This window comes from Cyprinus carpio, chromosome B1 (genome assembly GCF_018340385.1).
Source record: "Cyprinus carpio isolate SPL01 chromosome B1, ASM1834038v1, whole genome shotgun sequence".
NCBI classification, from domain to species: Eukaryota; Metazoa; Chordata; class Actinopteri; order Cypriniformes; family Cyprinidae; genus Cyprinus; species Cyprinus carpio.
Window position 1 is genome coordinate 3,357,745 of NC_056597.1, and position 17,159 is coordinate 3,374,903.

Genomic DNA, 17,159 nt, shown 5'->3' on the forward strand with positions numbered 1-17,159 from the left:
TTTGACCACACTGCTTGTGGATAAGAAAAAAAAAGTGCTGTAGACCTAAACTCTGTTTCTAAATCTTTTACATTGATCTGTCCAAAACCAAAATAATGTATAGCCTAAACACAGAGGTCATGCGGAGGCTATCTTGTAATGTATAACTCTCTGGAAATTGGCTCATGGGGTTTTAACGTCAGCAGGCATTGAGCTTGTCAGGGCTTTGGACTTATGATAACAGTAATGCAGTGTTAAGCAACAGAATGTGCATAGATGGGACAGAGAACTAGTGTGCATCCAGGATACAGTGGCCTGAGAAATTATTACATTATTATTATTTTTGCTTGCATCGTAATGAACACCTGGAATGGACCATATTCATTATTTTTTAGTTATGTTTTTTTTAAGTAAAAATTCTAAATACATGTGTTTGTGGTCCACTGTTGGAAGAGTGTGTAATGCTATTACTAATACTGCTGGTGGTTCAGAGTTTGCTCTTTGAACTTTGGCCTTGTGTTTGTGCATCTATTGGCAGGGTGGCTGTGATGGCATCTGTCTGTGTATTGGAGATTATTGACTGTTTTACAGCAGGCAGAGCAAAGATAATGTCTTATGGAGTTGTCTGAGGTCTATAGAGGACACGTGGATTTGAGTAGCTATAGATTTTGTAAATTATTCATGGATGGTTTTATCTCCTTATAAAACACATTTCATATTATGAAGTCATTTGGGGGGGGGGGTGGTTCTACATGGTTATAAAGCATTGGATTTACAATATATTTTTATAGATCTCTTTTTTATGCCAGAAGTTTTTTTTTTTTTTTTTTTGTTTACAGAACACCTAAATCTGATGTCATTATCAAAATAAAGAAAAGGCAATATAAGAAACTTTGCTAGATTAAATAAAAACTGCTTTATGTAAGATGTATGTAAGGATTTGAGTTTTTTTATTTGTTTTTTTTTTTTTTTTTTATTTTTGTTTTGTTTATGTTTGTATTTATTTAATCTTTATTGAAACATTGTTTGTTTTTTATTTTTTTGATTACTCCTTAAATAGAGAAGAATATAAATAATGTATCTATTTAATTTTTCATTATGATTTTAAAACATACTGGTAATTTTTTTTACAACTTAGATTCCCAGAACCTGCCAGTTGTTTTTTTTTTTTTTTTGAGTCTGTTTTTTGTATATGATGAATTTGGTATTTGTTATGTGTATTTTGTATTTTGTATGTTTCCGTACAAAAAAATAGTCCAGGAAATAATGTTTCAAACAATTTGTGAGATGCAGAAATCTCACACTACCAGTAATGTCCATTTACAAATGACAGATTTACAGATTAATACAAAAATGTTGGCAGTTTTGTCAGAAAATTTCAGAAAGCAATGTTTTGTAAGTCATCTAAACATTTAATCTGGATTTTTAGATTCAAGAGAACAGATCCACATCATGATTTGTAGTATTCTAATTATATGTTCACACTGAAGTAGAGACAGTAGATGTTTTGTTGTTTTCATTTTAGTGTAATATAACTGAAAGACATACTCTTGCCTAATTGTAGATCCTTCTTGATTGCGTTTACACTGTTTGTCCACTATTTCAAATCTTAGAACATTTTAGCTCTTCTTGCAGTGCTTTCAGGATGTTTCACCATGTTTATCACACAAGTAAAGGCCAGCTCATGTGAGAACAGTTGTTCTTTATTGCATAAAACTTTCATGGCTGGGGGAAGTGATGTCACAATGCACTGTACTGCAGTGACTGCTCTTCATGACCTTTATTGTTCATTTTTAAATTTAGTAAAAGGGTTTTATGAGAACTCTCAGCCAATGAATCTATAAAGAAAGAAAGAAAAAGAGTCATAAAATGAGTGTTATGCATTAAAAAACAAGAAACAATAAAAATAAGATAATCATAAGATTGCCATATTTGTGCCAAACCTCAGTTAGTTACTCATCCACATCCCGAGTTTTAGGAGCCTGATGGGGAACTTAGAAGAACTTGATTTAAAATATGTCCATTAATATTTTTATATTAGTGTTGTATCATGCCTACTTACAGTAGCTCCTCCCTAAACCCTCAGAATTGCAATATCTGACTTTGATTTTGGCTGCGACAACAAACACCTACAAGAAAACAGCTGTTGAGCTCAAATAATATGCAACAGAAGAACTAATGTTAGTAACAAATTCTAAGTGTTACATTTCTGCATTTAAAGTTGGAATTAAATAAAAATTCACCTAATCAAAATGTCATAATTAAAGATTCTGGGCTCCATTTTTGGGTCCATATCCCAAAATCCAACAAACAACTGTAGAACCAGGTCCCTGTAAGGTTTTGTTTGTTTATTTGTTTGTTTTCTCCAAAATCTGGCCCTGTTTGCTTGCATTGTAAGTTCCTGAATGTACGGGGGAACGAGTACAGTTGTAAATACAACTGGGGAGGAGTGGCTTAAAAGGAATACGACAACTGTAGTCAAATTCCTTGACACGTCTGTGTGTGGTGGCTCTTGATGCCTTGACCCCAGCCTCAGTCCATTCCCTGTGAAGTTCACTCAAATTCTTGAATCGATTTTGCTTGACAAACCTCATAAGGCTGCGGTTCTCTCGGTTGGTTGTGCATCTTTTTCATCCACATTTTTTTCCTTCCAATCAACTTTCTGTTAACATGCTTGGATACAGCACTCTGTGAACAGCCAGCTTCTTTGGCAATGAATGTTTGTGGCTTACCCTCCTTGTGAAGGGTGTCAGTGATTGTCTTCTGGACAACTGTCAGTTCAGCAGTCTTCCCCATGATTGTGTAGCCTTGTGAACCAAACTGAGAGACCATTTTGAAGGCTCAGGAAACCTTTGCAGGTATTTTGAGTTGATAAGCTGATTGGCATGTCACCATATTCTAATTTGTTGAGATGAATTGGTGGATTTTTGTTAAATGTGAGCCAAAATCATCACAATTAAAAGAACTAAAGACTTAAACTACTTCAGTCTGCGTGCATTGAATTTATTTAATACGAGTTTTACAATTTGAGTTGAATTACTGAAATAAACTTTTCCACAGCATTCTAATTTATTGAGATGCACCTGTAAATGTTCTTTAAAAACAACAGCAGCTTTCAGTCTGTCAGTCTGATGCAAACATGAAATATCAGACATACAGTAGTAGTTCTTTACAGGTTTTTTATTCGATCACGCTGCTTTTCCAATGTTTTTTCTGTGTAAACAGAAAACGAGTCGCATCGTAGTCAACTAGACATGTGGCGGTATTCGGTAATGCGATATATCGTGGTAATGAATATGCACAATGTTGTTATCGTGGGCACTTCTAAATACCATGAATAATTATATATTAAAAATTATTCCGAAATTTGAATGCATTTTAAGAATATTTTTCCCATCAACTGGTCAAAATGCACAACACCGCTGTATGCTGCGTGAAAGATGCATGGGCACTCTGATGTAAACAAGCACAGATGAGAAGCACATGGCAGAACACGTGAGAGACTCGCTGAATGAAAGCACATTTACTTTCTGAAAGCAGATGGCTCTAAACTGCAGAAATTTAGCCGTTACCCCGGAAACCCTGTAAAGAAGGTGGATTAAATTCAGTTTCTGATTCTGGTTTGTTTTATTTATTTAAACATTCATTTTTGTTTGTATTTGCTATGATGTTCATTACAGCGCCAAACACTTATTTATATTTAGACTTAATAGGCTATTTATTTTCAAACTTTTTTACATTTTAATCTGGACTACAACATGCCCTAGATATTGTTTGAAAATGTTTTGATTCTTTATTGTTTGGTCACACTTTACATTAGGGCTTCATTAGTTAACATTAGTTAATTCATTAGTTAACACAAACTGCCAATGAAAAATTCTTCTTAACATTCATTAATCTTAGGTATTCCAATATTTGATGTTAAGTTTTTAATTTAAAGGGTTGTAGCGACCCCTAGAGGACAGTTAACATGAACTAAGACATGTATTCTTTTTTTAACAAAGATTAGTAACTTCTGTAGCAAATGTAGCTATTGCTCATTGTGAATGTTAATGCATTAACTAAGGTTAACTAATGAGGTCTTATTGTAAAGTGATACCTGTTGGACTTTATAATTCTTTTGCACTTTAATCTGTGTAAAACTTTTAACGTTATATATTTTCTGTATTGCTTTATTGTATTTAAATTAAGTTATTTTTGTTATAAGAAAAAAGTTATTAAACCTGTTATACTGTATTATGTATTATTGTATTATACTGTATTACTTTTTTTAAAACTAAATTTCAATATTGTGATAATACCGTATACCATGATGAAAGCATTAGCAATTAATTGCAACATGAAAATTTGATACTGGCATATCCCTATAGTCTACACAAAAGTGCATTCTGTGTGAATGACGCCTAGCGCTAAATTTATGGTCCTTCACAGAGCACGTCACACGAAAGCGGTTAATCACGTGTGTCGACATGTGGTTACTGTTATCACCAGCATATTGTCATTATGTCTTACTCTAACATTTGGTAATATTTCTATTCAAAATCGTGATCCCTCGATTTCTAAAAAAAATAAATAATAAATTTGAATTAATCGATAAGATCTGAAAAATTGCCCAGCCCCAGTGTTACTTGACTTTTAGAAAAAATTATTAGTTAAATTTAAGTTATTTGACTTTTAGAGTGTTTTTTTAGTTTTATTTAATATTATTTTTTGTGTTTAATAGTTATTTGATTTTTGCAACATCTTGCAACAAAAGGCTGTCAATTGTCTGTCTCACTGACACTGAGTGGACTCTCATCTGTGAATGTGGCATAATAGCTTCCTGAAGTGGCAATTTAAAGATAGCCGTACTGTACAGTATGTTCTGCAGTTCTCCCTCTCTCTGGTCGCTAGTGCTAATTTTCACACCTCCTGCTGTGCTACGCCCTCTCATCTCTTCCCCTGTCCTCTGCCAACACCACAAATAGCTTCAGCCTTGGCATCAACTACATTCTATTGAGCCCAAAACATTCCACAATGTCTCTTCTATAGATCTTAAACACTAATATTTAGGGTTGTGTACTTGTTTTATTGTGGATGAGTATTTCACTGGAAAAAAGAACAACAAAAAATGTCAAAACAAATTTGGCATTCTTCACCATGGGCTTATTGTGCTTTTCTTTTTTTCTTTGTTGTATTATAGAAGGAAGATTGTGTTTCTGTGTTTGTATTGGCAACCACGATGTGTCACATTGATGGCAATTAATGGCAACACATTTATTGCTTGTGTGTTTATTGCTCCTGTCATGTGACCCACTGTTGCGTAGTAACCAGTAACCGTGGTCACCTGTCACAAAGCCATGCTAAATATAAAATAGATTTATTGAAAACAGAACTGATAATTTTCATTCTTTGGATTTTGCCATCTGTTATTTGATTGGTAGAATGCTGTCTTATTATATTTGCTGAATTTTGGTTCAAATGTATTGCTTCCCTTGAAATGGTTGACTCTGACAAACCACCAAGGTCAGAGTACATCAAAAATGGTGACAAAATGTCAATAAATTTATTGATGGATATAATATAAATTTAATGATGAATAGTTTTGCTTAAGTCTTAATGCAACAAAGCCAAGATTTATTTTGAAGATATTTTTATGGCGAGATGAGACAAAGATTAACCTCAATACAAATATAATACAAATAATAAAGTATTGATTATTGTTTTATAAAATCAATACAAATAATTTAATGTGTAGGCCTATGCATAGTAATCTAAACTAAATAATATATTAAGAAATATATATTGTTTAACATTTATTCCTACGTTGGATCTTAAACAGGACACAAGTTTTTGATGTATTTTTAATAACAATTAAAGTATTGTATAATATTATAATTTAACTCTACAAGTCTGTATTACATAGTAATATTTTTCCTTCTGTATTGTGTAATGCAGGATAGGAAGTGTTAACTTCTCAGGTTGTACCACAATTTTATTCTAAAAACCTTAGTACTTGACACTAAGGTGAACTATTGTTTTCACAAACTGCTGAAATATTTTTTTGGAGTAATCACATGCTTAATCAGAGCTTAAGGTGCATCTACCCCAGAATATTCCTTGAAGACATTCACAGTTGCACCTTGAACAACAGTGTATATAAAAATACCAACAGGCACTCATGTCTGTTCTTCACAGGACAGTGAATAACCAAAAAAAAAAAACGCTGCTGAAGCGTCAAGAGAAAAGTCAAGAGTCCATTTGAACAGACATTTTACTTGCAAAGCATCCAAAACAAGGAGGATGTTCAGAATACTCAGTTTTGATAGAACAGTGTTTTTCTTTCTGCTTAAAGAGATAGTTCAACAAAAATGAAAATCGTTACCATTTAGTCACTCTCTCAAGTCGCTATAATTTTTTTTCTGCTGAACAAGATATTTTGAACATAACAAAATTATTTGGGAACCAAGAACTGTTTCATTACCCATGTTCTACTAATATCCTCATTTGTGTTTAGCAAATGAAAGAAATTCATACAGGTTTGGGTGAAGAATGAATTGGGTAACATTGACATTGATTTTCTGAGTATTTGAATATCCTACTTCATGTTTTTTTTTTTTTTGCATACTCTTTGAATGTGGTGAGGTTGTTGGCTCCTCCCTCTGCTCATCATCAGAGTTCACAAGCAGACAATATGCACAATGGTGTACAGTACAAATGGCTTAAACATTGATACATGAAGCTGAACTCAGATCAGCTACTAAGTGTCATTTCTACACTCCTAACCCCTGCATTATTCAAATTACCTACGACTTCCTGTTTCAGTTCACGCAGGAAATGAACACTACACCCATTTCAAACAGCAGTATTTTTTTCTTTTGTGATGGGAAATGATGCTACTGCATCAATGGTTAGCTTTAAAAGAAAGGTTGTAAACCAGATTTTTATTTTTTTAAACAGTAAAGTAATAAGTACTAAAGTGTGGTAACATTTTTTTTTTTTTATGACATTCACTGCAGTTCAAACGTATAAGTGCAGTTTACATAAAAATATTACACAGCACAACTGTTTTCAACATTGATAATAATGAATGTTTCTTGCTCACCAGGTCCAAATAATTAAAATGATTTATATGGAATTGTGACACAGAAGACTGGAGTAATGGCTAACTTTGAATAAATTACAATTCCAATTAATTAGAAAACCGGTATTTTAAGTTGTAATAATGTTTTACAGTATTACTGTTTTTACTGTATTTTGCCAAAAAATATGCAGCACTGATAAGCAAAAGAGACTTCATTTTAAAACATTTAAAACCTCTTACACAAACTTTTGAATGATAGTGTTTTTGTATCTTAACCTCATGTTGTCATTGTACTAAATGACGTGACGTACGACAGTCAAGACGCGAAAAAAACGAGTCCGTGCAAAAAAAAAACAACTTGTCCGGAGGTTTACCTTATCAACCCATACATGTTCAGTGACTGCAGGATGCATTACACATGGGGCTGAAACATAGGATATCATGAAAAGTGTATGAATGCTGGCTATACCGGCGTATTTTAAGAAGAATAGTGTAAGCAGCACTACACACCCACATAAAAACAGCGGTGCAACCAGTGTTTATCATAGCAAAGGCAACATATCATATGAATTCCTTGAGCTTATGATGGGAGCACTGGAGTTAATGTGGTTAGAATAAATCTCTAGCATTAATTCTGAACATGGCTTGTCTTGAAAAACGAAGGCAGTTAACGTTCGTCGTTGTAGAAGTCACACTGCAAGAATTTCGGTAAAATTTGATCGCAACAGCCATTAATTGGCTGTCGGTGAACATGTCAAACCAGCGAATAAAGACTACAGATTTTAGCCTAGGTTTATAGGAATCATTTAGGATTTTCTTAATTTGTCTCAGAAGACCAATTTGTGGCCAAAATCGCACAGTGTGAGCTAGGCTTAAAAATAGTAAGTTCATACTTAATTGGTTGCACTCTGTGTCTCATTCATATTTTGCGAGAACAGTTAATGCATTATTTGAAACCATTATAACCGGTTCTCAGTTCCCAACCATAACAGAGTTGCAAGTGCATTAATTTACACAGAACTAAAAATTAAGCTCTCCTGAAACTCTTATAATCTGTGGTTCCTGTTTCAGAATAGACAGGATGTATACCCACAGGTGCCTTGATTTTTAACTTGATAGTTGATAATCTGATGTTCAGGCAGTTTAGTGATTCAGCGTTCTCCAGACATTGCTCCCACTCACACCAATACAGGCTGCTCCCTGATTCTTTACCTCTTGGAGCCAGTACACGGTGTTCTGTTTTACATCTAGGTGTACTATACATTAAGGGCCTCAGAGAAAGTCAAACACACCTAATTTTGCTTTTGTTATCATTGTTCGACAGAATCATTGGATGTTCTAGAACTTCTATAGCTGTGCTCACCACCCACTGGCAGCCATTTGATAATGTAGCCGGCTGTTGAACTTTTGGACCCTGTATCAAATCTACCCCATGTCTTTTTATAAACTCGCTCAGTGATAGCTGACTGAGGGAATTGAATTCTGTGTAGTCCAGAATTTAGATCGGGGTGATTGCCATGAAGTTTAACAACATGAATAACTTGTTTTACCAGTGTGATAATGGCCATACAGAAACCTGTAACCATTTTATTTCTTATTCATTTTTTTTTTTCTTTTTGAAAGTCAGTCCATATTTGATGTTGTTCCAGCTTCTCTATGTTCAATCTACTTTGTTCATTTCCCTTTTATGGAGAACTTTGGAAGCTGTTTAAAGCTATAAACGTTCTCTGAGGCTAAGATGTATTCATAAAAGTATTGTTGGTTTGTTTCATATGTTCTTTCCTGGAACTGTTACAGAAGTGGTGCATACCTCGAGCTCTCATCTTTCTGTTGGTAATCAGTTATGAAGGCCACTGATATGTCTCTTCATGTCAGAGGTCCTAGCTGTTGAAAGCCTGGACAAGCCACTGACAGTGTTTAGAGAGGAAGGATTCCCCCACAACTCAACTGATGGTCTCTTGTACTCGCTGGAACCCCCTAGAGCTTCAGTTTTTGATCATTAATAGCATATTCAGTAAATTAATTTGCATTTCGTCCAAGATTCGTACATGACTTTCTTCTGTGGAAGTTTTTTTTTTTTTTTAATTAATCCATCTTTGTGAGTCCATATAAGGCAAGTGGGTGAAGCTCTCAAAAGTTGAACCTAATTCCTAGTTCAACCAAAACTTAAAATCGTTACCATTTAGTCACTCTCTCAAGTTGTTCCAAACCTGTATAATTTTTTTTCTGCTGAACAAGATATTTTGAACATAACATAACATAATTTGGGAACCATGAACTGTTTGATTACCCATGTTTTACTAAATATCCTCTTTTGTGTTTAGCAAATGAAAGAAATTCGTACCCTGGTTGATGAATGTTGTATGAAGTGAAATGATTAATTTTTGACTAATTGTTGAAACTTTTTAAGCATATGACCAACTGTCATATGTAGGTTCATGTTGTGAAACGTGGAGTAAATGTGTTCTCAAGCTCACGTGACAAATTATGCACTTTTCTCAACTTTCACAATGTGCTTACATCACGCGTCACAACATGCTGATTTACATTGTCAGGGCTCCAGACTGCGACCATTTTTTCTGCCGGTGCGATTAATTTTTGTGAGCGATAGCCAGAGTCTGCACAGTAGTGTTGTGAGGTGGAGATCAAACTCTCACCCAAACTCCCGCAGACCCAATCAACCGCAACGACACGCCCCATTTTTATAGCATCAAATTACTAGCTAAAAACAAACATCACAAAAACGAACAATTGAAAATATATATGTCAACAACATGGCGCCGGCGGCAACAGCGAGAATCAAAGTTCTTTCTTTGCATGAACATTTGGGCAGTGTTATGCAAATCTTCCCACATCATGATGTAGACATGTGGGGGCGTGTTTAAATGAGGCGTTTTAGGAGGGCGTGGACAAGTCTAAACTTTTATTAAGAATATCACTTTGGGTTTGAGACTTTAGTCTTTGCAACTTTAGGGATCTTATCTATTCACGAACAGCTTGTAACACTCCAAAGAGAAAGGAAAACTTGAAATCGCATCATATGACCCCTTTAAGTACACAGTACTGTAATGCATTATATTCAAAAAATAATGCAGGCTCACAATCATAACTCAGATAAAATATGATTTATTTTGCCATTGTGCTTAAGATTCTGCTGTGGGGGAATAATGATACAGGAAAAACTTATTTTTTTGTACTATTTCTGAAACATTTAACTGAAACTTTTATTTTTGAAAGCATGACGCAGAGCAGAAGATCAGTGTTGGGATTTTTAGAATGTACATTGCAAATAATTGAAAATTATTTTCATTTCACTGAACACAAGATCATGTTTAACATCTCACAAAACCCATTTACTGTAGCTCATTCATCTCAAAATTCAACAAGAAAACTTCTCAGAACAACTTGATAGTTTGTTTCCCTTCTTCAGTTGGTGTTTTCAGAGAAACAAGCAGTTTATTAAGCATTAGGCGAGTAAAAAATGAGGTGTTTATGATTTGGTCTGCTTTGCCCTGCTGCCCACTTTAACTTCCTGTTGTTTTTAGTTTCCTGTTACCATTTTGCACACTTATGTTTTGTATTACATTGATTCTCTGGTGTTTGTTTCATGGTTTCGGTGTCTGAATTTTGCAACCTTACTTACAGCTTAGTTTGGTGTTTTTGTTGAGTTCACTTCATAACAGAAGGAAGCTCCTTTAGCATTTCTCAGTCTGTTTCTAATGTTCATATAAAATCACATGATATTCTCATGTATCTTAAGTGTATTATGCAGACATGTGTCTCTCAAGAACAATGAAGTCATTCCCTAAAGACTGCCAACAAACTTGCTCTGTTTGTGGTTTATTAACATTCATGCAGGTAAAAAGATGACATTGTGTGATAAAGTCAGTTGCCTTTTCAAACCAGTGAAATGTCATCTCAGGGCAAAGTCCAGGCACAGAACAACAAAATTAGATTTTAATGCAGATATAAATCAGGATTTTACATCCTGAGATCTTCAGTTAACTCAAATGGAGTAAGTTGCCATGCTTCGTTGTATAGTACTACACACAGTCATATGTATTTTTTTTTCTCATGTGTATATACACTATTCAGCACATCATACAAATTTTCCCTTCTTCCCCAGGGAGGAGCAAAACCTCTCTGGTGGTTTTGATTCTCTTGTTCGGTGTTTTTAAAGCACTTTTTCATGTAAAAATTGACAATCTGCCTGAAATTCACATGTATTTCTCTTTTCTCCTCAGCTCCTCATTTTATGTGCAGGAGAGTGGGAGACAGCTCCAGTTTAAGCCGCCCACACTGGATTTTGGACCACAGTAAGTGTTTTATATTTTATACCTTATACCCTCAATATCAGCAAATACAATAACCAGCATGTTATTTAGGTGTGTATATATGGTCTTATATCTCCATGATAGGCTTATAAAACTCATTTATTTTCAAACCATACTAATATATTTTAAAAAGTCACATGATCTAAACAATGACATGTAAGTGTTCATGTTCAAACGTGGCTGGATTTTTTTTTGTCAGCTTTGTTGGTTATTTATTAGTACTGACTCGCCAAATTTTCATTTTGACCAGAAGGTGCATTTGTTAGTGCATTTTTTGTATACGTGTGCAGCAGCATTGCTGTAAATTGCCTTTTTTAGAGTATGTGATGAATGTAGCAATAAACAGCATATAATCTTTGAGATTTACTCTGTGAGTGGAGTGAAATGGAGTAACAGATGTGAAAGGATGGCAAGGGGTGTTCAAACCATGTTGTGTTACTGTTTTACAGAAAAATAATGCGTTTTGCACACGCAAATATTCATTTATATTCATCCAGACCTGACTTTTAGTAAAAGGCATATTGGGTTTGAACAGATTTATAAAATATAAAGTAGGGCTGCACAATTAATTGAATGCGATTTTCATGCGCATCTTGTCAGTAAATCCAGTTCTGTAATCCGTAGTAAATCTCCATCACATGCTTTCAGATGGAGCAGCATTTACTTCACAGAGCCGTAGTCCACTGACAAGCTACGCAAAATCACATTCCTAATCGCAGACGATTTAATGGTGTGATTATGAAATCTAAGAAATCATTCACGATAATGACAGCTGTTTGCGTATCTTCTCAGTGAACTACTGCTCTATGTAGTAATGCTGCTCCATCTGAAAGCATGTGAAAATACCACATTTAATAACGTTTTTACTCACTTCATAACGTCAATCAAGTGTTTTAAGTAAATCCTTCTGTGAGATGATGTGGATTCTTACACGCAACATATTTCTTAGTATTCTAAGCAGTGATAAAGGCTGTGTTGATTGGCATTGCATTATTATATACTTTATTGTAATAAACATTATAATAAGACGAACTAAGATAAACCATATATTGTCATAGTCGTGTGTTTATCAGTTTTAATCAATGAAAGCAGTTAAATCTTCTGTTTATTCAGCAACCGCTATAGGGACTTCCTGATTTGTTCTGTGGGGTGTATTTGGAGTTTCAGCGCGAGAGCGCCTTCTGGCCTTTCGGATGGAGATTTACTACTGATCACAGAACAGTGCTTCAATACGCATGACAATCGCAGCTTCCGCCTAATCGCGATATGTCGCCTTTGCAATTTAATTTCGATTAATTGTGCAGCCCTAATATAAAGATTTACAAAGAATTTTAAGCTGTTTGTTTATTATGATGTTTAGAAATATTGGCTATAACTGAAAATAAATTTAGAAAAGGTAATACTTTCAAAACTAAACATCGTTTGACAGTCATGTAGTTTGTAGCAATGAGCTAGGCTTCCAATTTAAATGCATTGCTATAAACGTATGTCATTTTTTTTATGTATATTTATGAATTTAAGGTTAGTCAGTTGTTGCCACAGATTTTGTTCATGAAACCTAAATAGTATTTTAAGGTCTGTTTGGGTTTAAAAGTGTAGTTGGCTTCCTCTGCAGACAGGATGACCAAATATGGCTGAGTTTCTTTTCTTCTGATGGAAGAAAGAACAGTGGCAGAGTTTGGAGTGGACTGTGCTGCTTTCAGTTTGACCTTAATAAATAACGAGTTGGAAAGCTGTGATGTGTGTTCCAATGCTGATAGTCCCAGCTGGAGGGAACATTACTGGTGGTTGTGACCTTTTATTTGGACACTGAGCCAGATGGTTTTCTTAGTGCGATTTAGAGCTGCAACAACTAATAGATAAAATGTATGATAATTATTAATGAAAATAGTGATTTATTTAAAAACTAAAACTGCTTATTTTAGGTTTTGTCATCGTTAGTGAAGTCATTTCGCAGGAATGAAGATATTATTTCCATGTAAAAAAAAAAAGTTTCTAAAGCTTCAAAGAAGGCCACGGGCATGTCATTTCATGCGGCCATTGCTGCATCAAGTGCTTTGGCAGAGTGCTGTTCAATGCTTTTGAAAGCTATTTCATCGGGGCATAAATGTTACAAAAGTAAACACACACCTTAAGACAGTGCAGGTCACGGCTCGTAAAGAAAATCTATCACTTATCAGGTATCACTTTTCGCCAGGACATAATTGACATTTTACTGTTATATTTTTATTATCCAAACATTTTAGTTTTGCAGAAGGCTCGTCCTAACTTGAAGTGTGTATTTAAATGTTTGTACTGTTGTTAACCTTGAAATACTTCGGAAGTTCCGAGCATGTTCATACATGTCAATCATAAGTAGTGAAACAGAGGAAGGGTTTGCAGGCATTATAATATAAGATGTCAAATTTAGGGTTTAAATAAGCTATAATTATTTGAAATCCTATGTGAAGCACAAGTAATTATTTATTATATAACCAGCTTAAACAGTTCCATATAAATATATAATATATAGTGGTCAACCGACATGGATTTTTTTTTTTTTTTTTTTTTTAATGGTACACATTTTTTAAGGTGGGCTTCAAATGCTCACAGTACATAATTTCAGAAGTTCTTACAGCTTGATTTTACAAAATCTTCAAGGTTTGTGAAATGGAAAGTTTATTAGATATTCAAAGCTTTGTTTAAATTATATAATTAATTTTTGCTTAATATATAAGCTACAATACTTTTTGTTTACATTTATAATTAGAGCTGTTAAACAGACAGTAATGTAATGAAGACCTCTGTGTGTGCAGGCACTGTCAAGATAAAAGTCCCACTTCTAACAAAAAAAACTTATCATTGATGATGATAATTAAAAAATCCCAAATATCCCATATATAATAAGTATTTATAAAAAGAGCTTTGAAAACATGACAGCTTTATATGCTATTATATAAACCATGGGGCAGTCCTGGCTTAATTGATAGAGAGTCAGACTCGTAACCCGAAGGTTGTGGGTTCAAGTCTCAGATCCGGCAGGAATTGTTGGTGGGGAGAGTGAATAACCAGCACTCTCTCCACCTTCAACACCACGACTGAGGTTGCTCCCCGGGCACCGCAGCATTGGCTGACCACTGCTCCTGATGTGTGTTCACTGCTGTGTGTGTGTGCACTTGGATGGGTTAAATGCAGAGCACAAATTCCGAGTATGGGTCACCATACTTGGCCACATGTCACTTCACTTATTTGCTGACAGAGGATTCATTTGATTCATGATTCTATGGTTTTCAGGTACAATAAAAACATTGTAAATGTAAGTGACTAGAGATGGAAGGTAGATCTTTTAAAAAGTGTACTTCAAATGTTTAATCAGTAACCCAATCCAATATTACAGCATGAAAGTAGTTACCTCAGGAATACCTCAAGGCTACATATGCAAATAAAGTAAAAAGGAATATTAGTTAAATGGCTTTAATGTGTTTTGAGAACCATAAAAGTGTTAGAAACGTTGCTGTTTTATCTTTTATACATTATAATTTAATATACATATTATATTTTTAATAAAATCTGATTGTCCCATATAAATATTGAATATATTATAAAACATTTTCACAGAATTAAGCCTAAATATCAGCCAGTGTTGCTAAACCAAATAATTGCTATAATTTTTTTTTTTCCTTTTAATAGTTTAATAGTTTCTTTTTAATGTTTTGAAACCAGCTGCTCTAGATACACAGTGTATTGGTGTATTGCATAATGTTTCCCTGCACATGTATGCACTTGTAGGTAATGGTCAACACCTTGTTTTTCCTGGTACATGTTCCTGCAGTGATGCAACACGCACTAGTGCTTAACCTTTCTGCAGGAGAAAGAAACAAACAGGCGTCTGGCAGTTAATTTCATCAGCCCTTCTGCACCACCATCCACATGTTATTATCTGTCTTAAACACTCTCACACACACCCCTCATTCTCCCATCACTGCTTCCACTGGGACACATGTAGAGAGACAACAGCTTAGACCTAGAATGGCATTGCTTGGGCAGTGTTGCATAAATTTATTCTACTTCTGCTTTCAAATTTGGGACCCTTTTGCAAACAAGAGATTTCCCAGTTCTGCCTTTTTATGACTAATAACCGATACACATATATATTATTTTAAGAGTTTCAGTTCTTATTTTTGATTCAATAAACTAAATTAGCATACAAAAAAAATCATCATTTTTTTATTTATTTGTATTTGTTACAGTATGTAAATTTTCATTAATATTATATCCTACATTATTAATAATTATAGTAAATGAAAGTAATTCCATTGTTAAATTATAAATTGAACTGAAATTATTTTTTATGTTATGCACCAAAATTATTTTTTTTACGGAAATGCCAAAAACAAAATTCTACTTTTCTTGTAGCCAAAAAGCAAAAATAATGTAGCATAATTTTTGCTTAATGTTGTATGCATAAAATAGACTCTGTTTTGGTTAAATATTTTTGGTTGCCATAAGTTCACTGCATCACTATTTTAAGTTTAATTGTATCTGTTCTTCTTTTATTTTTTTAATTTTATTTTATTTGTTTTTTTTCTTTTTTTTTTTTTTTTTTTTGACCATAATTCCAAGATGACAACATGTGACATTCTACTCAGAGTAAATCAGAGTATATCTATGGGAACATTATCAATGTATTCATGTGCTCTCAGAACATAATTAATAATAAATAACGTAAGCTGGGAATGTTCTGTGAGCTACATCTTGGACCATGTGACTCTTGCCAGATTCATTTAGGCGCTGCTGAGTCCGAGGACGTGGACCGCTCTGAGTAGAACATCACGTGTTGTCATCTGAGAATTACGGTAATTACGACATTGTGTGAATTCAGCTAATGTTTTAAAAGTTGAGTAATTATCCATACAACTGTTGGAGCGCTATTCTTTAGATAATTGTCAAATACAAGTGCAATTTATCAAGAAACCAGTTAATAAACAACTGATGACTGAAGTTAATAAATTAGTCTGTCCATCAGCAGTGTTGAGTTTTGGAAACTGAAGATGTAGTGTGCCTAGTCTGACACATGAACACTTGAGATTCAGTATTGGTTTAAATAGTGCAAAGGATCTGCAGTCGTTTTTATTGGCTACCGTGTTTTACATGCTGATGTTCACACACCTCTTTTGAAGCTGACTTTTAACCACGGGAACATCATAACATAAAGATCTGAGCTGCTAAGCTTTCTGTGGTTAGAATCAGCTTTGAAAGGTCAACTCAAGTCTTTTAATAGACGTATGTGGCTTTGAGTGACATTTACTTTCATCTTTGCATCTTAGTGTTGTAACACTGTGATCCGTTCTCATTGTGATGCTTTAGGGAAGTGTGCACTTTGACAGTCTGCATTTTCAGTCGGGAGACTGAAATAAATGATCTCCATTTGAGTATGGTTCTGTTTCAAGGCAACAAGGTTCATAAAACCATAACATTCTCTGACATATCATTTAGATCAGTTTTTCCGTTTCACAGTGGTTGCATTCACAGTGACATGCTTTAACAAAAACATTCTGATGAAAATGATTTTGGAGTCTGCAATGCTGTATTATTTCGCTTGTGTCATTCTGCAGGCCGGTGGGGCTGCCAAGAGCTGAAACCGTAAATATCCACAACCCCAGCCCAGAGCTCTCAGTCTCTCTGCTCTCTGTGTTTACATCCAGCAGACATTTTCACATACCTTCCTTCCACAGAAGGGTAAGTATGCACCTCATTTCCCATTTGGGCTGCTTTCTCTGTTCTTCTACATGAGTTTAATCACT

The 17,159-nt window shown here is 34.4% G+C and overlaps 1 protein-coding gene across 4 annotated transcripts in view; it reads left to right on the top strand.

The window, feature by feature from the left end:
* Positions 1-17,159, top strand: part of LOC109076572 (transmembrane protein 131-like) — a 46,914-nt gene that overhangs the window by 7,401 nt on the left and 22,354 nt on the right. For all 4 annotated transcript variants that reach the window (XM_042716263.1, XM_042716260.1, XM_042716262.1 and 1 more), the window contains exons 4-5: positions 11,287-11,358; positions 16,971-17,094. In XM_042716263.1, coding sequence (XP_042572197.1) covers positions 11,287-11,358; positions 16,971-17,094 — 196 coding nt within the window. The remainder of the gene's footprint in view (positions 1-11,286; positions 11,359-16,970; positions 17,095-17,159) is intronic.